Source organism: Oncorhynchus keta, chromosome 18, assembly GCF_023373465.1.
Source record: "Oncorhynchus keta strain PuntledgeMale-10-30-2019 chromosome 18, Oket_V2, whole genome shotgun sequence".
NCBI classification, from domain to species: domain Eukaryota; kingdom Metazoa; phylum Chordata; class Actinopteri; order Salmoniformes; family Salmonidae; genus Oncorhynchus; species Oncorhynchus keta.
In genome coordinates this window covers 5,349,737-5,376,676 of record NC_068438.1, presented here as the reverse complement: position 1 = coordinate 5,376,676, position 26,940 = coordinate 5,349,737, and the positions used below count along the sequence as shown (strand labels likewise).

The window sequence follows — 26,940 nt, the reverse complement described above, 5'->3', positions numbered from 1 at the left end:
AGGCAGCATGGCCTCGATTTTTTTTCCCCATGCGAAAAAAGTCCTAGCATCCATATCTCTGTCTTTGAGAGTGGTTACATTTCTCCAGTCCCATCCCTCAACTTTTTAGCTAAACAGTGGCGGGAGTGGGGGGTGCTTTGATATTGTTACAACTACTGATTGACGCTTTAACATCTCGCCTCAAAGCGGACCACTGGTCCACACCCAGAACGCCCGCTAGGAACGCCTTAGCGACACAGGCAGAGAGCGCTGAATGCTACAAGCTGGCAATACCGCCGACCGTGTAGCCTAGCAGCCTATGTTGCGGTACGCAGTGTGAAGATAGGCTGAATATCGCCAGAAAGAGCAAACTTATTGGGAAGCCGCGAATGTAAGGCCTGTCATTGTATCAGTTGTCTTTTTATTTTATTTAGTTGAACGTTGCATTTTGTCACAGAACCCCAGGTTGGGCTATCCATTCATTCTCTTTCCGAAATGGGACTCTGAATGACGGATAGTCGTCACATCTCGGGAAATGAGAGCGGATCTTTCTATTTCAGGACAGATCTGCCAGTTCTAGTGCACCTAAGGATTTAGAAGAAGAGCGCGAACTGCCACCTTCACATCCTAACCGTAAGGACGCATCAACATGGACCAGACGTTATTGTGATCCGCATGTGCTACTTGACATCGAACGTCACCTGTCATTTCTGTTATTTTGTATGATTCAATCTTCTTCTTTTTTATACAAGAGCTGTTAAATTAATCCTGTCTTGTCTTAATTCACATGATAGAGGAACAGAATACATTCCTCTTATCCTGAGTTAACTTCAGGTGAGTTATTTTATAACGATTTTTTAAAAGTATTATTATGAAGTATTATGACATTTGTCATTGTATCAAAGTTAATCAGATGCATTTATTACATATACACTAACAGAAAACGGTAATTGAAATGGTAATTTGAGGTATTATCAACAGTAAATACATTTTTAAAAACTCTGAAACGTTATGGTGCCTTGTGGGAAAAGTTATGGTATATTATGGTGCATTGTGAGAAAATTGCTCTTTTTAAAATGGTACTGTAATTCCACTCCACAGAATACAGTACTGTACCATATCTTTGGAGCACCAAAAACCCCTTGACCTCTAGTGGTTGCTTGGTATTGTTGTTTCTGGCTCATTAATTTATTTTGAGGTGTGCCTTGTATAAGGCAATATTTGTTGCATCCATAAGGGGAGGAATGCTGTACCAATTTAACACCCTATCTGATTATAGTGCCCAATCAATTTAAAATGTAAAGATTTAGAGAGTTTATTAATCACAATCCCAAGGTTGCAGATGTAAATGCAGGGTACAGAGAAAATCTTAAACTCTGATCTGCAACAGTGCAGATCAAAGGGAAGTGAATGAACAATAATAAAAAATAATATATACATATTTACAACTGTAACATGGTAAATTATCATTGGGGTGAGGGCAGGGTAAATGACTGTTGGGGGGGGGGTTCTCCATAGGGGGAGCAACAGGGGAGGAGCCCAGGGGTGCAGTAGGGGGACAGGCAGAGCAGGTATCTGATTAGTCGTGGCTATTAGGCAGCCTGATGGTCTGGGTGTAGAAGCTATTGGCCATTCTTTCAGGTTTTTTTCCACGATGATCCTATACTGCCTGCGTCTGAGTGATGGAAGCAGAGAGAACAGTCCGTGGCTCGGATGGCTGGGGTCCCTGATGATCTTCCTGGCCTTCCTGCGACACCTGGTGTTGTAGGTGTCCTGGAGGGCAGGCAGTGTGCACCCAATGGTGCATTCGACTGAGCGTACCACCCTCTGTAGCGCCTTGTGGTCGGCAGTGATACCAAGTTGCCGTACCAAGCTGTGATGCAGCCCAACAGTATGCTCTCTATGGTGCCCCTGTTGAACACTGCGAGGTCCCTCAGGGACAGGTCAAATTTTTTCAGCTTCCTGAGGTTGAAAAGTAACTGTTGTGCCTTTTTCACCACCTTGTCTGTGAAGTTTGACCATTTCAGCTCCTCCTGAGATGTGTACACCGAGGAACTTAAAGTTTTTGACCATCTCCACGGCGGCCCCGTTAATGAGGATGGCCAGCCTGGTTCCTCCTGGAGTCCACAATCAGTTCCTTTGTTTTGCTGATGTGGAGGGAGAGGTTGTTTACCTTGCTCCACTCCGTCAGAGTGCCTACCTCCTCCCTGTAGGCCGTCACGTCGTTGTTGGTAATCAGGCCTACTACTGTCGTGTCATCAGCAAACTTTATGATGGAGTTAGATGCAGTCGTGGGTATACAGAGAGTACAGAAGGGGACTGAGGACGCACCCTTGCGGGGCCCCCCGTGTTGAGGATCAGTGTGGAAGAGGTAGTTGCCTACTTTCCCCACCTGGGGGCAGTCCATCACAAAGTCTCGGACCCAGTTGCATAGGGAGCAGCTCAGTCCCAAGGCCTTGTGCTTTTGTGGTGAGCTTAGAAAGCACTATGGTATTTAAGGTCGAGCTGTAGTTGACGAACAGCATCCTCACATATGCATTGGTTTTGTCCAGGTGGGTGAGGGCAGTGTGCAGTGCAATGGCGATTACGCAGTTCGTGGATCTGTCGGGATGGTAGGCGATTTGGAGACGGTCGAGTGTGTCACGGAGGGAGGAGGTTATGTGGTCTTTGACTAGCCTCTCGAAGCACTTCCGGATGATGGATGTGAATGCTGCTGGTCGGTAGTCATTCAGTTCAGTTACTGTCCCTTTCTTGGGCACGGGATGATAGTTAGAAAATTCCTACAAACAGAGCTATATCTATCTATAGGGGACAGGTTGGAGTGGCAGCTAGTCTTAAACCTTAAATGGTTGAGCATTTTGGTCCTTTTGGCCTGTTTTGCCCTGTAGTCGCTGCCAGTTCGGAAGCCTTTGTTAAGACGTCTAGAAGTCATTAATATGCTGTAATGTGTAAACACTTTATCTAGCAGCCAACCTGTTTGCATCAATCCCTTGTAATTATAGTAAAATACTGTGAAATACAAACCTCTCCACCCACTGAATTAAGTTAATTTATCCATTCATTCATTCATTCATTCATTCATTCATTCATTCATCCATTAATTAATTCCAATTACAGTAGCATTTACTTTTTACAGTAAAATACAGTACATTCTACGGTATTGTACTATGTGTCATGACACAGTACTTGCTTTGATACTGTTTTTATATCACAGTAGGTGTACTGTAATATTAAATACAGGTTTTTAATTGCCCCGAGCTGCCTGTCAGATTCATGGTAACCCCTTTACGATGTAGCTATTGCTATTTTGACTGGTTAATTCACATAGATAGGGTCTAATTGTGAGAAATGGAGCCAATCAGGGACCTGTTTTATAAGATATCATAACATCAGTGGGATGCATTGATTAGCCTGGTGTGTCATGCCATTATTTGTTTTACTTCCATGGATTTGGACATGATGACATGGGTTAACCGACTCCTTTCAACTCCACTGTTTTGACGTGGCACATCAGCGTGTTCTATATGTGATTGGGGGACTGTGCTGTACAGACAGTTAGAATGTGAGCCTTCTCCAAAGACTCTTCTAGGAATTTAGGTCTTACTAGAAGACTACATAGTAAGTCATAAGAGACCAAGCCCACTTCCCTTTTGATCTCATTATTCTTCAGGCAGAGGTTCTACATTACGTATCAAAAAGCTTGCCTTCCTCAGCTCTTAGTTGAAATATGGTCATCTTTTGCTCTCCTTCCTGCGATAACATGGTGATCAAACAAATTCATAAATGTAGTCAGATGGATGTGATGTGATAGGATATGGTTCATATGACAACAGTAGAGGTTAGACCCGTAGATCCATTTCTCCACCCCATTGTGTTCGCCAGCTCTGTCTTTAGGGTATGTTGTAACAGTAGTAACTTAATTGAACCCTTCTTGATTTCCTGAACTAACCAACGTTTACACACAGTCTGGCACTATTAGGAAAAAAAGGGTCCAACAGTTCCTCTCTACACAGGGAATAGGGTTCTACATGAAACCTTTGTAACCCGAGAAGGTTCTAGGGGTTCTACCTGGGACCATTAAATGGTCTTCTACAGAGACAAGCTGAAGAACCATTTAGAACCTTTTTTTTTTAAGTGTAGATGGAAATGCACATCGGACCTAAAAAAACGGTCTTGATTTAAATACTTGTGAAATGATCTCAATTATCCTGGCATTCAAATATAACAGGTAAGATGTTAATATCTTCCCTGAACAAAAATGTATGAAGGTTAATAGATATAGGTGTTATATAATCCATACGACGGTATTATAAGGTCCTAACTAGATATGTACTGTAGGCCTGCTATGGGATGTTTTGGGTTGAATGATCTAAGGCCTGGTAAGTGAGGTCAGTTCAGAAGAGGACAGGCATGGATTAGCCTAGAGTGCCGTAGTTTCTAGTTTGGCTGTCATGACTCGTGACATATTAGGCCCACGTAACATGGCTGTATCTTTTGTCAAATCTGGGTGCCTTGAGGCCAATAAGGGTTTCCTCTCTCCCCTCCGTCAGTAGAATGTGTGCGCCGAGATTTGTAATAAGGGTAAGTCGAGGATCACACCATTCCCATACATTATTGGAATGCCCGTGCTTGGCAGTGTACCTGTAACGGCTGCAACTTTCCCAAGACTCAGCTCCAGGCCTTAGCTCCCAGCATCAGCTCCCAGCCCTCCCAGATCAAGGGTAAAAGAAAGTTAATGTTAATCCTCGACGGATTAGGAACCCATGAGTGATTAAATGTGACTTCTGTCTTCAGAAAAAAAGGACAAATTACTATACCACCTTCGTCTGGGAACTTTACAGTGGACTCTTCTCGGAACAAAATCCAGATTACATATTTCTATTTCCATCGTCTTTATAATAACCGATTCATCACGTTATGATCACGGAAAATATTGCATTTCTCAGGCGCTCATCATCTCCCGAGACAGTGGAAGTCCTAGGAATACAGTTACCCCTACATGTAATTCCCGAAGTTCCCAGGGAACGTTATACAATCCTACAATTCTTATCAACGTGAAACTACAGCTAGTTCTTATCACAAGCACATATCCCCCTGACAGCTTGAGCAGAACCGAATCCATGGTGTTTGACTCTGAGGATTGGGTAGACAGACAGACAGACAGACAGACAGACAGACAGACAGACAGACAGACAGACAGACAGACAGACAGACAGACATGTTTGTTCATTGCCTCTGCAGTTAGCCAGTGGTGTTTCCTCTCCTCAAAACAACCTCCTGGGACTTGCTGCTACTCAGTGATGTCTATGCATCAGCACAGCCCTTTTAGACTGCAACCAGATACAGTATGTGCGTCTTGCCAGCGCACCAACATCTAGACCAGCTCCACCTTACAGACCTGTACTTTATGGATAGGAAGGAAGGAAGAATACATTTTGTCGGATGATGTTCTTACCAGCTGCACAATTGCCGGCGTGTGTGTGAGTGGCACATTTGGATCACCATATCCTATCGGAATTGCACCGCCATGTGGTTAAAGGTAATCTTTATTATTCCATATGGAGATTTGGTTTGCAGGCAGGATGAATACACGACACACAATACAAAACAGAGGCAATGTAAATAAAAATAAATATAAAGATATATGGGAAAAAAATGGCAAATATTTTTCTTCCTCCCTCCGCTAGGGCCTCAAACACACCCCTACACCCCCGTTGCAGAACGGTGGTATGGCTGATAGTGGAACGGCCGTCAAGCCTCCTGAACCTGAATCAGTCAGCATCCCGATGGAGGAAACCATCTGTAATGGGGGAACGCAGGAGCCTTCTCTGTTGACAAATCTGAAGAAGGTGGAGAACCACATCACAGAGGCCCAGCGTTTCTCCCATCTCCCCAAGCGTTCGGCGGTGGACCTGGAATTCACAGAGCTCTCCTACACCATCCGGGAAGGGCCGTGCTGGAGAAAGAGAGGTACAGTAACATACACCACATTGTCTGTCGGCGATCCTCAAACGAACAGGTGTATGGGGCAGGAGATCTTCCTGGTCATGGCACTCTGGACTTTGGTTATGGCCTGGAACTAGGGCACTGAGTCTTTTCCTAGTCAGTTCTTGTTGTCAGTAAAAGCTCCTTGCCCCAGTTGAGGCTTCCTGAATCGTTTAGGACCAATTTGTAGTAGGCTGCTGGATTGACTATTTGTTTCTTGGTGATAGCTGTCAGAATAGGTGCGAATTAGACATACCTCAGTGTCTAGATTTGCATTGCATGATTAAATAGATGTATGTTGACAAAAGCAATGACTGTGAGCAGATGAGCTCTCCACTTACCAGTGTGCTGTACTAGTGGGAGTGGTCCTTCCGAGGACACTAATGAGAGGATAACTCCTGCGCTAGGACTGTGACCTTAAAAGGGCAACTCCGCCACTTTTCAACCTCATTTTCAATATCTCCACAATACCACCTACATAGGTGAAAACTGCACATTTCTATGTTTTGTAGAAAAGTAGAAAAGAACAAACGTTCTACCCAAAAACAGTGATTTTCAAACACTTTGAGATATGTGGTGACATGGGGAGAAACCAATTACACTCCCTCTGACTAGAAACGTGTTGCATTTTTTCCCCCCTTCTGTTAATCCTACCCTGTGATGTCACAGAGAATTATTTCTTTTTAGGAACTTTCTTCTTATCTTTAAAATACATGTAGACACTGGTGTGGTGCTGGAGATGATGAATAGGAAGTTGAAAAGTGGCAGAATTTTCCTGTTCTGCCTGTGCTCTTCTGTCGAAGCAATTGCTGTAAATAATTCACCACCATTACACTAAGCTGTGGGCCCTCAGAATGCTCTGCAGGAAATGGGCTGTGTTTGAGCGGTTTATGCTTTATGGTCAAGAAAATGATATTCCATCACAAGTGTCGTGCCAAAATGAACCATTGACTATTGACTCAGGATTTCGGATTGAGGAGAGTCACGTGACATTTTCTCTATAAATCTCTCACATGGCAAGAAATCCACATCGAAAGCGGGTAACATCTTAATTCTCTCAGGTGTGCAAGATAAGCTAAAAATGAACTGTCTGCACACTCTCTCTCCCTTTCTTTCTCTCTCTCCCCCCTGCCACTGGGCACACACTGGTTGAATCAACGTTATTTCCACGTTTTTTCAATGAAGTAATGTTGAACCAACATGGAATAGACATTCAATTGAAGTCTGTACCCAGTGGGCTCTCTCTCTCTTTCATTATCTCTCTCTCTCTCTATCTCTCTCTCCCTCTACCTTCTCACTGTTCCTCACATTCACAAGCCATGCAGTATAGTGGTAGAGAAACTATCCCCTTCAGCCAGCCCCGTGCTAATACACACAGCTGTCTCATTCAGCCTTTGATGTCTCTGAAATCCAGGAACACCAATCACAGCTCCTATATGTTTAATTTTGGGGGACCTTATCATTACTGGGGGAAGGGACTTGTGGCTTTACATCTGTATACACAGGTCTGCGTCCCAAATTGCACCCTAATCCCTATATAGTGCACTACTTTTGACCAGAGGGCACTACTTTTGACCAGGGCTCTGGTCAAAAGTAGTGCACTATATAGGGAATAGGATGCCATTTGGGAATCAGACATAGTGATTAAGAGTGCCATGGTGCCCCACACTGAGTGTGTAAGTGTCCCCTGGCCTAGCCTAGGAGTTTGACAGGTTTGCAAACAGTTGTCAGTTGCTTTGAATGGCTATGTCCCCCCTAATCCACATCTCACTCTGGGGCTGCATGTACATTGTGGCAGACAGGGATAGATCAATATAGTAACTGTTTTATGTCCCCCATCATCAAGGAAAAAGCAACAAATCAGTTGATTCTTGCCCAACAAGTCACATGAATTTGGCTGTGTGGCAGCCACGGAATTTAAGTACAGCTAATCGTTCGATAATAGATACCTGGGTCAGAGAATTACACTAATTGACTGAGTGTAGATGTTGTACTGTGTCTATGTACTGCATGCACCACTGGACATGGTGAAGGTTTAGTGGAGCATTAAGTTCAAGGTAAACACAGATGACTGACGCAGAGGTATGCCAGCTAGCACACAGACATACTCGTCATCTGTTATGAAACCCATGGATTGACCATCATCACCCAGTCACAATTAGGCCCAGGAGTTTTTCCAGGAGTTTTTCCTAACCAGATGACCTGGCCCTAGTTGCACAACAATGAACGGCAGACCTGAAGATCTGAATTTTCAAAGCCATGATCAAATCTCATGCTAGCTCTCCGGGACTAGTAGACCTGTAGCTCAGAGCTGGCAAAGCCCTGATCTTTGACAAAAAATAAAAAATACTCTTCCACTACCCTTACTAACTGGGCACCTTCCCAAAAGCCACGAGCAAACCTTGAATAAAACACTTTCCATTGTCAGTGTTTTGTCATTTACCCTCGGTCCAGCAGCATCACTGCCTAGATAAATGCAGTGCCGGACCAGTCTGTGTCATATAGGCTGGTTCTCTCATTCTACACAGGCTGTCTGATATCACATAATGGAATGTCAGCTGCATTGAAGGTTGTTTGAAATGTCATTGCCTTATTTAGCATTGCAGTCTCAATCAGACTTTGGAGAGAGCACTCGAGAGTAAGTGGCAGATTCCAATTCAATCAAATCCACGGAGCACATAATGCATATTTCAGTCTGGTTCACATGCACACAGACACATGCACACACATGCACACACACCCACCCACGCATGCATGCGTGCACGCACACACTTGCACGCACACCATCCATCCATCTATCCATCCACTGCACTCTCAGTGAGACACTGATTGATGTGGTGCAGCTAGCTGCTGATAAGCCCTTTTCTAAACAAAGACATGTGAATAAGTAGCATACTGAAACCTAGCTGAAATCCTGCCTCAAAGGTGTTCCCTAAAATAGACAGCTAAGCTGCGGTGCTGTGTGAGGATATAACGTGGAGGGTGAATTGAACAGTGTGCTTCCTGGAATTTAAAGAGGTCTTAAGCCATGGGGAGCTAACTGAGACAGGAAAAGTACCTGTTTTCCTGCATAATAGCAACATTATATTTTGGCATGCGACAATGTCTTACACTGCTAGTGTTCCAGTTTCTTTTCAACTGTTCTCCAAAGCAAAGACTAAGATGTAAACACCTCCAGCCAGTGTGTGTGTGTGTGTGTGTGTGTGTGTGTGTGTGTGTGTGTGTGTGTGTGTGTGTGTGTGTGTGTGTGTGTGTGTGTGTGGACTTGTTGTCCTTTCTTGTCAGGACCAGAATGTCCTGACATGATAGGAAAACAAGAACATTTATTAAATATTTGGACATTTTGCATGTCCTGAAAAGTGAAAATGCTACTTTCGGTTTAAGGTTTGGGGTTAGGGTTAGGGGTTAGTTTTAGGCTTAGGGTTAGGGGTTAAGGTTAGGGTTATGTTTAGGGATTTGGGAAAATAGGATTTTGAATGGGAATACATTTTTACTCACCAAAAAGTCTTGACAAGTAACGTGAACAAAGCTGTGTGTGTGCATGCATGTGCATGTGTTTCATTAATTTTGACCCTGCCCTAGTATTGTGATCACTTCACATGACATCACATGCTGTCATCACCTCACATGACAGAGATCAAGGACAAGGTGGAACTAGCTAATTGAAAATACACTATAAATATACATACACTATATATACAAAAGTATGTGGACACCCCTTCAAATGAGTGGATTCAGCTATTCCAGCCACACCCGTTGCTGACGGGTGTATAAAATCGAGCACACAGCCATGCAATCGCCATAGACAAACATTGGCAGTAGAATGGCCTTACCGAAGAACTCAGTGACTTTCAACGTGGCACTGTCATAGGATGCCACCTTTCCAACAAGTCAGTAAGGCAAATTTCTGCCCTGCTAGAGCTGTCCTGTCAACTGTAAGTGCTGTTATTGTGAAGTGGAAACGTCTAGGAGCAACAACAGCTGGGCCGCAAAGTGGTAGGCCACACAAGAATTACCGAAGAGTGCTGACGCAAGTACATTGTAGAGCGTAAAAATCGTCTGTCTTAGGTTGCAACACTCACTACCGAGTTCCAAAGTGCCTCTGGAAGCAATGTCAGCACAAAAACTGTTCATCGGGAGCTTTAAGAAATGGGTTTCCACGGCCGAGCAGCAGCACACAAGCCTAAGATCTCCATGTGCAATTCCAAGCGTCGGCTGGAGTGGTGTAAAGCTCGCCGCCATTGGACTCTGGAGCAGTGGAAACCAGTTCTATGGAGTGATGAATAACGCTTCATTACCTGGCAGTCCTACGGACAAATCTAGGTTTGGCGTGTGCCAGGTAAACGCTACCTGTTTTTCATGGTTCGGGCTAGGCCCCTTAGTTCCAGTGAAGGGAGTATTAACCTGATGAGGTGATGAGGTCACTAGTTGGGCTGCTGCACAGGAGGAGAATAAATATTCCTGCCATAGTTGCCTGCTGAGATCACAACCGTTTTTCGTTGCCTCCTGGGGGCTGTAGTTTGTTTTACAAGTGTTGTTTTTTTTCATTAAGTAGGAGGATTTATTAGCCTCCTGGGTGGCGCAGTGGTCTAGGGCACTGCATCGCAATGCTAGCTGTGCCGCCAGAGACTCTGGGTTCGAGCCCAGGCTCTGTCACAGCCGGCCTCGACCGGGAGGTCCATGGGACGATGCACAATTGGCCTAGCGTCGTCCGGGTTAGGGAGAGTTTGGCCAGTAGGGATATCCTTGTCTCATCGTGTACTAGCGACTCCTGTGGTGGTCCGGGCGCAGTGCACGCTAAACCAGGTCGCCAGGTACACGGTATTTCCTCCGACACACATTGGTGCGGCTGGCTTCCGGGCTGGATGCGCGCTGTGTTAAGAAGCAGTGCTGCTTGGTTGGGTTGTGTATCGGAGGACGCATGACTTTCGACCTTCGTCTCTACCGAGCCCGTACGGGAGTTGTAGTGATGAGACAAGACAGTAACTACTAACAATTGGATACCACGAAAAGGGGGTAAAATTTAAAATATATATTTTTTTAAAGGAGGATTTATTGACTGGATGCAACAACAACAACGACAAAAAACGTCCAGCTTGAAAGCTGAATGTAGAAATGTAGAAATGCTGAATGTAGAAAGTAAATACTTTGGTTGCTGCAGGATGAGCTCAACTCAACACTCACATTTTACCCTCACATTTCATCAACAATAACTTTATCCTTTGAATTTCCCCTTATCCTTTGGGATAGCATTGGGATGCTATGTCAGCCGTGTTTAAAGACCATTATTGACCACGCATCAACTTCTAAACAATGTGCCTATAGCCCTTCATACCATTTTTCCTGGTCATTAATAAAATTCAATACTTCTCTAGGCTAGGGAATCCTTCTCTGTGTTCTGGATCAGCTTTCCAAGCTGAGAAAAACCACATCTAGGTGATTCTGATGGTGATGATGATGTGGACTGTAATCACTTGCTGTGACCAGAACGAAAAGGAAACCTCGCCCCGTGATTGGTGGTTGCTGCTCCGAGTCCTTTGACATTTTGTCCGAGCTCTTGGAGAGATCACAAAGAGTTTGTAGTGCTGCTCTGTAATTGAGCCCCTAGTACCGTAGGACTTTTAGCTGAACCCATAGCCCAGGTCGTGCTCTTTCGCCTGGATTTGAAAGTCTGAACACATAAGAAGGTGTGTACTACATGTCTGAGAAAGTGTTTAGAGTCTCAGAAACCACATTAATATGATACAGAACTCGTGCAATATGAAGAGACACTTGCATGTCTAAATGCTTGCCAAAAAATGTTAGCATTTTTTTTATTTCACCTTTATAAAACCAGGTAGGCTAGTTGAGAACAAGTTCTCATTTACAACTGCGATAAAGAAAAGCAGTGCGACACAAACAACACAGAGTTACACATGGAATAAACAAACATACAGTTTGTGCAAATGAAGTAAGATAAGGGAGGTAAGGCAATAAATAAGCCATAGTGTTTAAATAATAACAATTTAGCAATTAAACACTGGAGTGATAGATGGGCAGAAGAGATACTGGGGTGCAATGGAGCAAAAAAATAAATAACAGTATGGGGATGAGGTAGTTGGATGGGCTATTTACAGATGGCCTATGTACAGGTGCAGTGATCTGTGAGCTGCTCTGACAGCTGGTGCTTAAAGTTAGTGAGATATGGGTCTCCAGCTTCAGTGATTTTTGCAATTCATCCAGTCATTGGCAGCAGAGAACTGGAAGGAGGAGGAATTGGCTTTGGTGGTGACCAGTGAAATATACCTGCCGGAGTGCGTGCTACGGGTGGGTGCTGCTATGGTGACCAGTGAGCTGAGATAAGGCGGGGCTTTACCTAGCAAAGACTTGTAGATGACCTGGAGCCAGTGGGTTTGGCGACGAGTATGAAGCGAGGGCCAGCCAACGAGAGCATACAGGTCCCAGTGGTGGGTAGTATATGGGGCTTTGGTGACAAAACAGATGGCATTGTGATAGACTGCATCCAATTTGCTGAGTAGAGTGTTGGAGGCTCTTTTGTAAATTACATCGCCGAAGTCAAGGATTGGCAGGATAGTCAGTTTTACAAGGGCATGTTTGGCATCATGAGTGAAGGATGCTTTGTTGCGAAATAGGAAGCCAATTCTAGATTTCATTTTGGATCGGAGATGAACCGTTCAGAGTAGTGATGCTGGATGGGCGGGCAGGTGCGAGCAGCGATCGGTTGAATAGCATGCATTTAGTTTTACTTGCATTTAAGAGCAGTTGGAGGACAGGGAAGGAGAGTTGTATGGCATTGAAGCTCGTCTGGAGGTTAGTTAACACAGTATCCACAGAAGGGCAAGAAGTGCACAGAATGGTGTCGTCTGCGTGGAGGTGGATCAGAGATTCACCAGCAGCAAGAGCGACATCATGTATGTATGTATGTATGTATGTATGTATGTATGTATGTATGTATGTATGTATGTATGTATGTATGTATGTATGTATGTATGTATGTATGTATGTATGTATGTATGTATGTATGTATGTATGTATGTATGTATGTCCTAGACGTTCAACTCTCATGGCTTTTAGCCATACCCTTATCCTATTCCTCCTCTGTTCCTCTGGCGATGTAGAGGTGAATCCAGGCCCTGCAGTGCCTAGCTTTTATTCACTGCTATAGCACACTCTGCCAACCCGAATGTCTTAGCCTTGTCTGAATCCTGGCTTAGGAAGACCACCAATAACTCTGAAATCTCAATCCTTAACTCCAACATTTTCAGACAAGATAGAACGGCCAAAGGGGGTGGTGTTAGCCTGCAGAGTTCTGTCCTACTATCCAGGTCTGTACCCAAAAAATTTGAACTTCTACTTTTAAAAATCCACCTCTCTAAAAACAAGTCTCTCACCGTTGCCGCCTGCTATAAACCACCCTCTACCCCCAGCTGTGCTCTGGATACCATATGTGAACTGATTGCCCCCCATCTATCTTCAGAGCTCGTGTTGCTAGGTGACCTAAACTGTGACAAGCTTAACACCCCGGGCCATCCTACAATCTAAGCTTGATTGCCTGCATCCGTAATGGGTCAGCGGTCAAACGACCTCCACTCATCACTATCAAACGCTCCCTGAAACACTTCAGCGAGCAGGCCTTTCTAATCGACCTGGCCCGGGTAGCCTGGAAGGATATCGACCCCATCCCATCAGTAGAGGATGCCTGGTTATTTTTTTAAATGCCTTCCTTGTCATGGCCTTCGAAAGAATTGGACCAAAGCGCAGCGTGGTGAGCGTACATTTTTCCTTTATTTTCCTTGACGCTTAAGGGCTATAGTGCCACAAACAAAGTGAACAACCCACAAAGACAGGTGGGAAAAAGGGCTGTCTAAGTATGGTTCCCAATCAGAGACAACGATAGACAGCTGTCCCTGATTGAGAACCATACCCGGCCAAAACAAAGAAATACAAAATATAGAAAATAGAACATAGAATGCCCACTCCACATCACACCCTGACCTAACCAAATAGAGAAATAAAACGTCTCTCTAAGGTCAGGGCGTGACATTCCTCACCATCTTAAATAAGCATGCCCCATTCAAGAAATGTAGAACCAGGAACAGATATATCCCTTGGTTCTCTCCAGACCTGACTGCCCTTAACCAACACAAAAACATCCTGTGGCATTCTGCATTAGCATTGAACAGCCCCCGTGAAATGCAACTTTAGGGAAGATAGAAACCAATATACACAGGCAGTTAGAAAAGCCAAGGCTAGCTTTTTCAAGCAGAAATTTGCTTCCTGCAACACAAACTCAAAAAGTTTTGGGACATTGTAAAGTCCATGGAGAATAAGAGCACCTCCTCTCAGCTGCCCACTGCACTGAGGATAGGAAACTCTGTCACCACAGATAAATCCACTATAATTGAGAATTTCAATAAGCATTTTCCTAGGACTGGCCATGCTTTCCACCTGGCCACACCTACACCGGCAAACAGCACTGCACCCCCCACAGCAACTCGCCCAAGCCTTCCCCATTTCTCCTTCTCCCAAATCCAGTCAGCTGATGTTCTGAAAGTGCTGCAAAATCTGGACCGCCACAAATCACCTGGGCTAGACAATCTGGACCCTTTCTTGTTGCAACCCCTATTACTAGCCTGTTCAAGCTGAAGAACACCATCCCAACCGTGAAGCACGGGGGTGGCAGCATCATGTTTTGGATGTGCTTTGCTGCAGGAGGAACTGTGGCACTTTACAAAACAGATGGCATCATGAGGGAGGAAAATTATGTGGATATATTGAGGCAACATCTCAAGACATCAGTCAGGAAGTTAAAGCTTGGTCGCAAATGAGTCTTCCAAATGGACAATGACCACAAGCATACTTCCGAAGTTGTTGGAAAAGGGCTTAGGTACAACAAAGTCAAGGTACTGGAGTGGCCTTCCCAAAGCCCTGACATTCCTATATAAAATTTGTGGGCAGAACTGAAAAGGCGTGTGCGAGCAAGGAGGCCTACAAACCTGACTCAGTTACACCAGCTCTGCCAGTAGGAATGGGCCAAAATTCACCCAACTTATTGTGGGAAGCTTGTGGACGGCTACCCAAAAATATTGAGCTAAGTTAAACAATTTAAAGGCAATGCTACCAAATACTAATTGAGTGGATGTAAACTTCTGACCCACTGGGAATGTGATGAAATAAATAAAATATTAAATAAATAATTATATTTACTATTATTCTGACATTTCACATTATTAAAATAAAGTGATGATCCTAACTGACCTAAGACAGGGAATTGTTATGAGGATTAAATGTCAGGAATTGTGAAAAACTGAGTTCAAATGTATTTGGCTAAGATGTAAACTTCCGACTTCAACTGTAGGTCCTCAGATCCTCAAAAGGTTCTACAGCTGCACCATCAAGAGCATCCTGATGGGTTGCATCACTGCCTGGTATGGCAACTGCTCGGCCTCCGACCGCAAGGCACGACAGAGAGTACTGCGAATGGCCCAGTACATCACTGGGGCCAAGCTTTCTGCCATCCAGGACCTCTATACCAGGCGGTGTCAGAGGAAGGTCATAAAAATTGTCAAAGACTCCAGCCACCCTATTCATAGACTGTTCTCTCTCCTACCGCACGGCAAGCGGTTCCGGAGCGCCAAGTCTAGGTCCAAGAGGCTTCTAAACATCTTCTACCCCCAAGCCATAAGACTCCTGATATTCTAATCAAATGGTTACCTAGACTATTTGCATTACCCCCTCCCCATATTTTACACCACTGCTATTCTCTGTTGTTATCATCTATGCATAGTCACTTTAATAACTCTACCTACATATTACCTCAACTAACCGGTGCCCCTGCACATTGACTATGTACCGGTACACCCCTGTATATAGTCTCACTATTGTTATTTCACTACTGCTCTTTAATTACTGTTACTTTACATCTTATTCTTATCCATATTTTTTTAAACTGCATTGTTGGTTAGGGGATCGTAAGCAAGCATTTCCCTGTAAGTTTTACTTACACCTGTTGTATTCGGCGCATGTGACTAATACAATTTGATTTGAGTTATTACTGAAATTAATCAGCTTGTCAGTGCATTAACTCATACCATTTGTGACATATATACAGTGGTGGAAAAAGTACCCAATTGTCATACATGAGTAAAAGTAAAGATACATTTAATAGAAAATAACTCAAGTAAAAGTGAGTCACCCAGTAAAATACTACTTGAGTAAAATTCTAAAAGTATTTGGTTTGAAATATACTTAAGTATCAAAAGTAAATGTAATTGCTAAAATATACTTAAGTATCAAAAGTAAAAATAAAATGATAAATCGTTTCAAATTCTTAATATTAAGCAAATATTTTTTATTTACATATAGCCAGGGGCACACTCCAACACTCAGATATAATTTACAAATTAAGCATTTGTGTTTTGTGAGTCCGTGAGTCTACCAGATCAGAGGCAGTAGGAATGGCCAGGGATGTTCTCTTGATTAGTGTGTGAATTTGACCATTTTCATGTCCTGCTAAAGCATTCAAAATGTGATGAGTACTTTTGGGTGTTAGGGAAAATGTATGGAGTAAAAAGTACATAACTTTCTTTAGGAATGTAATAAAGTAAAAGTTGTCAAAAATAAAAAATAGTAAAGTACAGATACCACAAAAAACTACTTAAGTAGTACTTTAAAGTATTTTTACTTAAGTACTTTACACCACTGCATAGATGGACCTATTCCTTACACAATACAATCTCACTGATCTCTCTGAGGGATTTTCTAAGTGTCTGGTCTTTTTCCAGGTTTTAAAGCCTTACTTAAGTGCCTGTCGGGGAGGTTCTGCAGCCGAGAGCTGATCGGAATCATGGGGCCCTCTGGGGCCGGCAAGTCCACTCTGATGAACATCCTGGCTGGCTACAGGTGAGAGGGCTGTTATCATTCTTTTGCATAGTTTTTTGTTCGTTTTAAAGGAGAATGGAACACCAGTCTACCATACATATATATTTGTTTATGTTTTATTCAGAAACATCAGAACATGAGAGGGAGATCGGTGTAACAGGGTAAAGGGTTGAGGCAGGAATTGAATCCTGGTCTCTAGGGGTCCTACATGTGCATATGAGCGGGTAACGTTACCGCTCAGCAGCGGCTCTCCACTGCTTTTGCATAGCTTACACTACCTGCAAGCACTTATTTTTGCTTATTCAAGTATTCATCCCCATGTTCAACGAACACCTCTTGTCTGACATCAATTTCCCCAAAAGTCCTCCCTCTCTGTTTCATTCCACTGTGATTGGAATGTTAACCCATTGTCTTTGTTTACAAACGTCTGCCTGCACACATACCATTATTATTGTAAAAACTGGAAGCATCTAAAGTAACTGTGAGGAAGGTCTAGTACCTAGTATTAGGTTTTCACAGTACCCAAAACCATTTCGGGGGGTGTTTTAAACGATTGTGGGATGTGTTTGACCATGGGAAAAGAGCCACAGATAATGTGGGTTTGATGGAAATAAACCCATGTGTGTTTATTATCAATCATCATGTCACTGCACCAGGAGTAGTCAAATTAATACATTTGTATTCGTCCATTTTCCACTCCTGTGTCTCCTCCTTAGGGAAACAGGCATGAAAGGGAAGATCTTGGTGAATGGGAAACCCAGAGATCTCCGCACGTTTCGTAAGATGTCCTGTTATATCATGCAGGATGACATGCTGCTGCTGCACCTCACTGTCCGGGAAGCCATGATGGTGAGAGCACAGGGTCGTGTTCATTAGGGCACACAGTTGAAAACATTTGAAACGTTTTGCATTAATTATTATTGGACAAATCTCCCTGTTTCAGTCCGTTTTCTTCCGTTTGGTGCCTAATGACCATGACCCAGACACATGTTCTTATTGGGAGAATAGGTTGTATGTTTGTGGTTTGTTATTATGCAGCAATGATGGACTAATGTGAGGTGTAGAAGAAAGTGATGACTGTTGCCATCCACTTGATGTACTGCAGGGTGAATAGTGGAAATCGTACATTTTCGGTGGATATCGTACATTTTCAGTGGATATCGTACATTTTCAGTGGATATCGTACATTTTCAGTGGATATCGCACATTTTCGGTGGATATTGAACATTTTCATGGCTAAAACTTAGCTAAATTACTGTATTCTATGGATTTGATGTTTCAGGTTTCGGCCAACTTGAAGCTCAGTGAAACTATGGAAGTGAAAAAGGAACTGGTGAGTTGGACAGAAATGAACAACTTGCAGATGTGTGAAATTATACATACGACTGTGATTTGTGTTTACCTACTAATGGCAGACAATGTGTGTGGGTGCGTGTGCTTGCATGTGTGTGGCTTGCATGTGTGTGTGTAGGTGAATGAGATCCTGACTGCTCTAGGGCTCCAGGAGTGTGCTCACACTCGCACCAGCTCCCTATCTGGGGGGCAGTGTAAACGGCTGGCAATCGCCCTTGAGCTAGTCAACAATCCCCCAGTCATGTTCTTTGATGAGCCAACTAGGTAAGAGGCTCACTATGTCACCATGTCCACCTGATCCATCAATTATGGGACAAGATAAGCCCTTGTACATTCTTGTTGTTGGTGTAGTGTGGCAGTGTTACTTGATCTAAGGCCTGGAGGAAAAACTCCTGGTTCTACTTGTAACGTATGCGCTTGGAGTCAGGAAGCAGGTGCAGAAGGTACGTTTAATGATAAGAGAAGGGAGATAAACAAAACAGGAGAAGGGTACTGAACGTGAACGAAACCAGCACTGCCTAATGACTGAGGCTACTGAGGGCTAAATAAAGGGAGAATAATCAAGACGATGATGAGGTCCAGGTGTGCGTAATGATGGCGCCAGGCCCGCTGGTTAGTAGACCGGCGATGTCGAGCAATGGAGAGGGGCAGCGGGAGTAGTTATGACACTACTGATGATGTAACATGACCTCCGCCTCCACTACGGATTAAATCTCCCTTCCCCCTTAGAATATGTGAAATGTAGCCATGCACTGAAAGTGCCTTTCTATCTGCCCCCTCAGGGATTAATAAAGTTGTCTGGAATTTAATTCAATTGAATTATTTAGCCATCAGTAGCCTGAGTTTTGGGGCCGGAGTAAATTGGACATATAACCCCGTAGTGTTATACTGTACATTCCATATTCATTTGAAATAGAGGCTGTTTGTCAACTACCGAAATCCTGCTGGTCCTGCTTCCCTAACTCTCTCCCTGTCTATGTCTGTTGTTTCCAGTGGACTGGACAGTGCCTCCTGTTACCAAGTGGTTTCTCTTATGAAATCTCTAGCCCTGGGGGGACGCACCATCATCTGCACCATCCACCAGCCCAGCGCCAAACTCTTTGAGATGTTTGATAAGGTACAAACAGGCCTCTCTCTGTCCACTTCCATCAAATGATTAGACAACACATGAACACTGAGAGACCATACAGAGCTGTGGCAGTTGTCCCCTGGTTTTAGGGAGGAGTTTTTCCTAACCCTGTAACCTGACCAGACCACAACATTTCCAGGCCCCCCTAGTTGTATAAAAGCCCTGCATTTTTTTCTGGTAGGGTCACGTGTCACAACTTCCGCCGAAGTCGGTTCCTCTCCTTGTTCGGGCGGCGCTTGGCGGTCGGCGTCGCCGGTCTTCTAGCCATCATCGATCCACTTCATTTTCCTTTTGTTTTGTCTTGTCTTCTCACACACCTGGTCTCAATTCCCTCATTACATGTTGTGTATTTAACCCTCTGTTCCCCCCATGTCTTTGTGCGGAATTGTTTATTGCAAGTGCATGTGCACGTTTTCTCTGGTGCGCGATGGGTTTTGTACCCATTTGTTTGTTCTGGTTTCCGGTGGTTTTATGAATAAAACTGCTCCGTTGATTACCCAGTTTTGCTCTCCTGCGCCTGACTTCCCTGCCTCCAGTTTCGCACTCCCTTACATCACGTGATCAGGAAAAACCCAGGTCCCCACCCACGCACCAGCTGTGTCTTTCTCTCCACCTAATGTGTTGTCTCGTCTGTCCACAGCTGTACATCCTGAGTCAGGGCCAGTGCATATACAAAGGCACCGTCCCATACCTCATCCCCTATCTGAAGAACCTGGGGCTCCACTGCCCCACCTACCACAACCCGGCAGATTTCAGTGAGTTCAATGGGACCTCAGAACAGAGCACACACACTTAATATCCGTTAAATATCTTTCTCTTTTGCCCCACATTGCAGACCTCTGCCGGGTTGCGTTAATACCCTCTTCATAATGCCTTAAAAATACAATTCTATTGCCCTACTAGCTATGCATAATGTGTTTTAGTAACAGGGTATTCATAGAAAGTGTTAACAAGATTTTCTCTGTCCCAGTCATCGAAGTGGCATCGGGGGAGTATGGAGACTGGAATCCTGTTCTGTTTGAGGCGGCCCAGGGTGGAATGTGTGCCATAGAGGAGAAGGAGAAGTCATGTGACAAAAATGACACATCCGCTGTTTGTCCAACAACGTGCCTCAAGGTGAGTACTAATGCCACATACAACTGAGAATCGATAAGGAATAAAGCCCCGTTCACTGACGCGCGCGCGCACGCCCACTCGCGCGCACACTGTTTTGTCTTGACATGCCCCCTGTCTGCCTCTTTTCACAGGACTCAGGAGCCATTGAGAGCCATTCATTTGCCACAAGCACTTGGACACAGTTTTGCATTCTCTTCAATAGAACGTTGATGACAATATGTCGAGACCAGGTATGTGAGTAGAGTTACAAATTGGTTCCTCGGGTAGCTGGGTCGCTAACAGGTAGCAATAGCACGCATGTATACATCAACTTTTTTGGGCTAGTCTTAAGCCAAGCCATGGATTAGTGGACAAGTCACTTTTTAAGTGAGATCCTCCATTGAGCATGCTTATAAACCCGCCCCATACGTACATCAGTGACATGAGGATGAGTGAATTGTACAAGAGAGGGGGGCATGCATGCCGTGAGTCATTGTGAGCGTTTCTGTTTCAGGTGTTGACACACCTCAGGCTGGTGTCACACATCTCTATAGGAGTACTGATCGGCTTGCTCTACTTGAACATTGGCAACGACGCCAGCAAGGTCTTCAACAACACCGGCTTCCTCTTCTTCTCCATGCTCTTCCTCATGTTCGGAGCTCTGATGCCCACCGTGCTCACATGTGAGTTGACCGAATTGTGAGGGGGACTTGTTCATTCACCAGGAGGAACTTTGCAGTCAATGGTTTCGTCCTTAAATGGCACCCTATTCCCTGGTCAAAAGTAGTGCACTAAATAGAGAATAGAATATAATAAAGCCATTTGAGATGTAACCAAAGTGTTCTGTCTCTGTAAGTCTTTTCACAATGCGTGTTCGTAGCCTAGGCCCGAGGGATATCATTAACCCTGGGTTTAAACAAGCTAGCTTACTCTGAAGGGTCACATAAGCATTTGTTAACTCTGCTAGGCTAACTAAAACCAATGTCAATTCACCTTGATTTATTTAGTCAGCGTAGTCCATTGGATAGTCCATTCAGCAACGAACGTCATTGTTTCCCAGGGACCCCCTAGGATCCATGACATTGGTAAGTATGTTAAAGAAGGCAGGCTGTTTTAATTCTTGTTTGCCATTTCGTAATGTCTGACCTGCAGTTCCTCTGGAGATGTCGATTTTTCTGAGGGAACATCTAAACTACTGGTACAGCCTGAAGGCTTACTATCTGGCTAAGACTATGGCTGACATTCCATTCCAGGTGAGTTGGTCATCCAAACAAAGCAGGCACACAGCAAAGTGTGTGTGTGTGTGTGTGTGTGTGTGTGTGTGTGTGTGTGTGTGTGTGTGTGTGTGTGTGTGTGTGTGTATGTGTGTGTGTGTGTGTGTGGGAAAGAGAAAGTGTGTGTGTTTGTGTCTCAGAGAACCCCAACAGCATAATACAACATAGATACAGCAGTGCCACCCAGTGTTAATGTACAGTACGGCCCGCTCTTCCCCAGGTCCTCTGCCCCGTCATGTACTGCAGTATAGTGTACTGGATGACAGATCAGCCTCCGGAGGCCACCCGCTTCCTGCTCTTCCTGGCCCTGTCCATCTGCACAGCCCTGGTAGCCCAGTCACTAGGGCTCCTGGTTGGTGCTGCCTCCACCAACCTCCAGGTACCTGCTGGAACTAACTAAATGCTAACTAATGCTAATGTTTCACCATCTGGCTAATTTTCTTAACACTTTGCACTGGCACATGTAGCCTTCATGGGTATGTGTCTCCTAGTCTGTACTAACCTAGTGCAACCTTTGCATGAACAACCAGATCTACTTTTGTCCAGGAGCACCATTTAAATGTCTTGTCACTTGCAACGTGTGCAGACCATTAGCCCCTCTACCTGTCTGTCTTTCCACAGGTGGCCACTTTTGTCGGCCCCGTCACTGCCATTCCTGTTCTTCTCTTCTCGGGCTTCTTTGTCAACTTTGACACCATTCCCAAGTACCTGCAATGGAGCTCCTATGTGTCCTATGTCAGGTATGTCCCACTCGTGTGTGTAGGCGGGTCTAGTGGTAACGCTGCTGACCTTGAACCACACATGACATGACCACTAGCGGTGGAGGTTTGACCCCCAGAGTCCAACGCTTTACGTCTTCTACAGTGGGAAGGAAAAGTATGTGAACCCTTTTGGAATTACCTGGATTTATGCATAAATTGGTCATCAAATTTGATCTGATCATCGTCTAAGTCACAACAATAGACAAACACAGTTTGTTTAAACTAATGACACGCAAAGAATTATAATTTTTCGTGTCTTTATTGAACACACCGTGTAAAAATCCACAGTGCAGGTTGGGAAAAGTATGTGAACCCTTGGATTTAATAACAGGTTGATCCTCCTTTGTCAGCAATAACCTCAAACAAACGTTTTCTATAGTTGCAGATCAGATCTGCACAACGGTCAGGAGGAATTTTGGACTATTCCTCTTTACAAAACTGTTTCAGTTCCACAATATTCTTGGGATGTCTGGTGTGAACCGCTCTCTTGAGGTCGTGCCACAGCATCTCAATCGGGTTGAGGTCAGGATTCTGACTGGGCCACTTCAGAAGAAGTATTTTCTTCTGTTCGAGCCATTCTGTTGTTGATTTACTTCTGTCTAATGGGTTGGTGTCCTGTTGCATTATCTACCTTATGTTTAGCTTTAATTGGCAGACAGATAGCCTTACATTCTCTTGCCTTACATTCTCTATCTTGATAAACTTGGGAATTAATTTTTCCGTCAATGATAGCAAGCTGAGGCAGCAAAGCAGTCCCAAACTATGATGCTCCCTCCACCATACTTTACAGTTGGGTTGAGGTTTAGATGTTGATGTGCTGTGCCTTTTTTTTCTCCACACATAGTGTTGTGTTTTCCTTCCAAACAACACAACTTTAGTTTCATCTGTCAACATAATATTTTTAGCGCTGTGGAACATCCAGGTGCTCTTTTGCGAACTTCAGACGTGCAGCAATGGTTTTTTTTGGACAGCAGTGGCTTCTTCCATGGTGTCCTCCCATGAATACCACTCTTGTTTAGTGTTTTACATATTGTAGACTCATCAACAGAGATGTTAGCATCTTCCAGAGATTTCTGTAAGTGTTTAGCTGACACTCTACGATTCATCTGAACCTTTGAGAATTCTGCGCTGTGCTCTTGCAATCATCTTTGCAGGACGGCCACTCCTAGGGAGAGTAGCAACAGTGCTGAACTTTCTCCATTTATAGACAATTTGTCTTACTGTGAACTGATGAACATCAAGGCCTTTAGAGATACTTTTATAAGCCTTTCCAGCTTTATATACTGTAAGTCAAAACATCTTAATCTTAGGTCTTCTGAGATCTATTTGTTCAAGGCATGGTTCACATCAGGCAACGCCTCTTGTGAATAGCAAACTCAAATTGTGTGAGTGTTTTTTTATAGGGCAAGGCAGCTCTAACCAACATCTCCAATCTCATCTCATTGATTGGACTCCTGGTTAGCTGACTTATTAGCCTAGGGGTTCACATGCTTTTCCCAACCTAAACTGTGAATGTTTAAATGATGTATTCAATATAGAAAATAAAAATACAATAATTTGTGTGTTATTAGTTTAATCACACTATGTTTGTCTATTGTTGTGATTTTAGATGAAGATCAGATAAAATGTTATGTCAAATTTATGCAGATACCCATGTCATTCCTAAGGGTTCACATACTTTTTCTTGCCACTGTACCTATAAGTGTCTCCACTACTCACTTCATGCCTGCTTATCTCAATAACATATGAAAAGAGAGAGGGGGTAATATGTCGCAATGCACAGGAACACTGTGGTTGTTTCCATCTTTGCATTGAAGTGACCTGTAAATAATAACAATACAGGTCCCTGTCATCTGGTTGAATCTAGATTTTCGACCAATTAGTCTGTGTTGCCTCCCAGGTACGGCTTTGAGGGTGTGATCCTGTCCATATACGGGATGAACCGCACCTATCTGTATTGTCCGGGGAAAGTGTGTAAATTCCAGAAGCCTGAGGAGGTCCTCCAACTGTTGGACGTGGAGGACGCCAAGCTCTACATGGACTTCATCGTTCTGGGGATCTTCTTCGTGATTCTCCGATTCGCCACCTACCTAGTGCTGCGCTACAAGGTCAAGTCAGAGCGATAGGTCTCACCCTCAAGGCCCCCACCCTGTTCTGTGCAAAGCTATTGTACTGTACCACGTGGGCCCAACATCCAGTTTTATATATCAATACCATAAATCGCTGCTTGGAAAAACTGGAATGTATCACTTTTCTCTGTTGAAGTCATGATGGGACCAGAGAAGAGACATCTAACAAACATAAATGTTTTACCTCAGCAAGTAGGACTCCAAACATCTACAAGCATCTCTATGTACAGTAGGGTAGTACTGATGAGGGCACACAGACTATTCAAAGGACTGACCTGCAGGAACAACCAAAAACAGAGAATGTTTACATATTATATAGCCAGAGGACATTCTACTGTTGCACTGGAGTGTGTCTGGTTTTAAAGACAGAATGAATCAGTATTGTAATCAAGTGTTGATTAAATTTCCTCAACTGAACGGAACTATTCACTTTTCTTCCTACTATCTTTCACTCTCATCTACGGTTTAGTTACAGTTTTGAGAACTAGAAAATAAATGACTTATTTTACCTGATAACAATGTATGAAAAACAAATCTGTACATTATTAGGCTATTCACTTGTTTTTATACTGTCTGAAAAATGTACCTTTCTCTAAAATGGATGATTCTCCTAATTATATATTTTTTGGTTTCTCTAATCAACTCTAATCAATTAACTGTTCACATCCTACATGATGTACTGTATGTATGCAACATTGTTGAGTTTAGTTTGGGTAATATTATCCTCAAACATAGTCCTAAACCTGTCTCCACTGCCACAGTAATGTATATATTTATAGTATAACCAGAGATGCAACATTCAAACTTTACTTCTACCTAACAATGGATGACTTTAAAGGCCCAGTGCAGTCAAAACCGTTACTTCCTGTGTTTTATATATAATTCCACACTATGAGGTTGGAATAATACTGTGAAATTGTGAAAATGATGATAGTCCTCTTAGTGTAAGAGCTGTTTGGGGGGAAAAAACACCTGAAATTTCAGCCAGTTTTGGTGGGATGGAGTTTTGGCCTGCCTGGTGAATTTCACCAGGCGGTAAATTAGTTAATGGACCAATAAGAAAGAGAGTTCCAAACCTTCCTGCCAATAACAGCTAGTTTTCTGTTTTCCCCTCCCCACTCAGATCACTCCAAGACATTCCTAGCAAAATTCTTACTTGAGAAATTGCTCTTTGGTAAAAATAATCCCAGTAAAAGGTACTTAATTGTTACCCAGAAATGATTTGATATTGAGATAAAAATGACAGTATTTGACCTTTAATAATATAATGCCTGTTTTATATAAACCTTAATTACAGTCTAGTCATCCATGGCTAACTGCCACCTTGTGCACGAGCATTCACTGTCTCCGTTCGTAGGACTTGATATACTTATGAGTGTGTGTGAGTTGCATATTTGACCGTTGTTGGAATTGGGATACCCGGCTTTCAGGAAAACAAGCCAAGAGAATGAGTTACAGTAGGCTATGTTGCAAAATTTAGTTGGATTCTGAATTTTCAGTTACAATAAACTGTGACATTCCTCAAATATTTTAATTATCTCACATATTTTGACCTCTTACTCCCCACCAGCCGTCCCTATGTTGAAAACCTATGCTATATGACAAACTTGATCATTTCTCTCAATTCCACTGTACACCATCGCAAATGGCTGGTATTTCAATAAAGACTTTAGATTTTACTCACTTATAATGATTGTGTTGCAATGTGTTTGTCATGGATCATGGGGAATATATAGCCAAGATCTCAACTCCAAGAATTTAAGCTCCGACTCTTTCAAGTCGCTAGCAGTCGATACATCAAAAATGTAAATTCTTAAACCCTCACCGTGTGCCTGTTGTTTTCTGTTGTTGATTGCCTTTCTTTGTTTGTTAAGACCCATGCTTTCTAATGAAACGTTAGTCAAAATACAATCATTGATAGTTTCCTTGATGAGATTCAATTGGCACATGAGCATTCGCACTGAGCTGCCATTTTAGAGCAACAGCAATGAGGCACTCTCTGCGGAGACGGAAGAAAGCAGATGTTTCCGGTTTTCAACCTAACTTCCGTTTCCCCTGAAAAACATATGTTGGGACTCTGCTCAGGTGGCTTTAATTTTTTTTTTTTTGCATTTTCCAGTTAAGAACATTCAAAATAAAAATGAGAAGAAATTAGACAACAATATAACAAAGTGAAAATAACCTTACAAGACAAGAGACAATAATGTAAATGCAATAAAAAAACAACAGTATATAGTATATAAAAAAAACTACAATAATAAAAAATTAATGAGACATTGGATCACATGGTCACCTGCCTGCCTTAGGCTACATATTATACATTAAGTGTGAAACATTACGTGAGGATTATATAG

The 26,940-nt window shown here is 43.4% G+C and overlaps 1 protein-coding gene across 4 annotated transcripts; it reads left to right on the top strand.

The window, feature by feature from the left end:
- Positions 1–175: 175 nt before the first annotated feature.
- Positions 176–26,276, top strand: LOC118397097 (ATP-binding cassette subfamily G member 4-like). 4 transcript variants are annotated; one of them, XM_035791567.2, is made up of 18 exons: positions 176–370; positions 540–612; positions 774–813; positions 5,395–5,518; positions 5,667–5,949; positions 16,749–16,866; positions 17,562–17,694; positions 18,128–18,178; positions 18,317–18,462; positions 19,192–19,315; positions 19,968–20,082; positions 20,298–20,443; positions 20,575–20,673; positions 20,937–21,105; positions 21,575–21,675; positions 21,917–22,075; positions 22,318–22,436; positions 24,358–26,276. In XM_035791567.2, the coding sequence occupies exons 4-18, from the start codon at positions 5,507–5,509 to the stop codon at positions 24,581–24,583; spliced, it is 2,001 nt and encodes a 666-aa protein (XP_035647460.1). In that variant the 5' UTR covers positions 176–370; positions 540–612; positions 774–813; positions 5,395–5,506; the 3' UTR covers positions 24,584–26,276. The 4 variants fall into 4 exon arrangements, with proteins under 4 accessions (XP_035647460.1, XP_052323174.1, XP_035647461.1 ...); XM_052467214.1 differs by having other exon boundaries at positions 176–612; XM_035791568.2 differs by lacking the exon at positions 5,395–5,518 and having other exon boundaries at positions 177–370.
- The last annotated feature ends 664 nt before the right edge of the window (positions 26,277–26,940 follow it).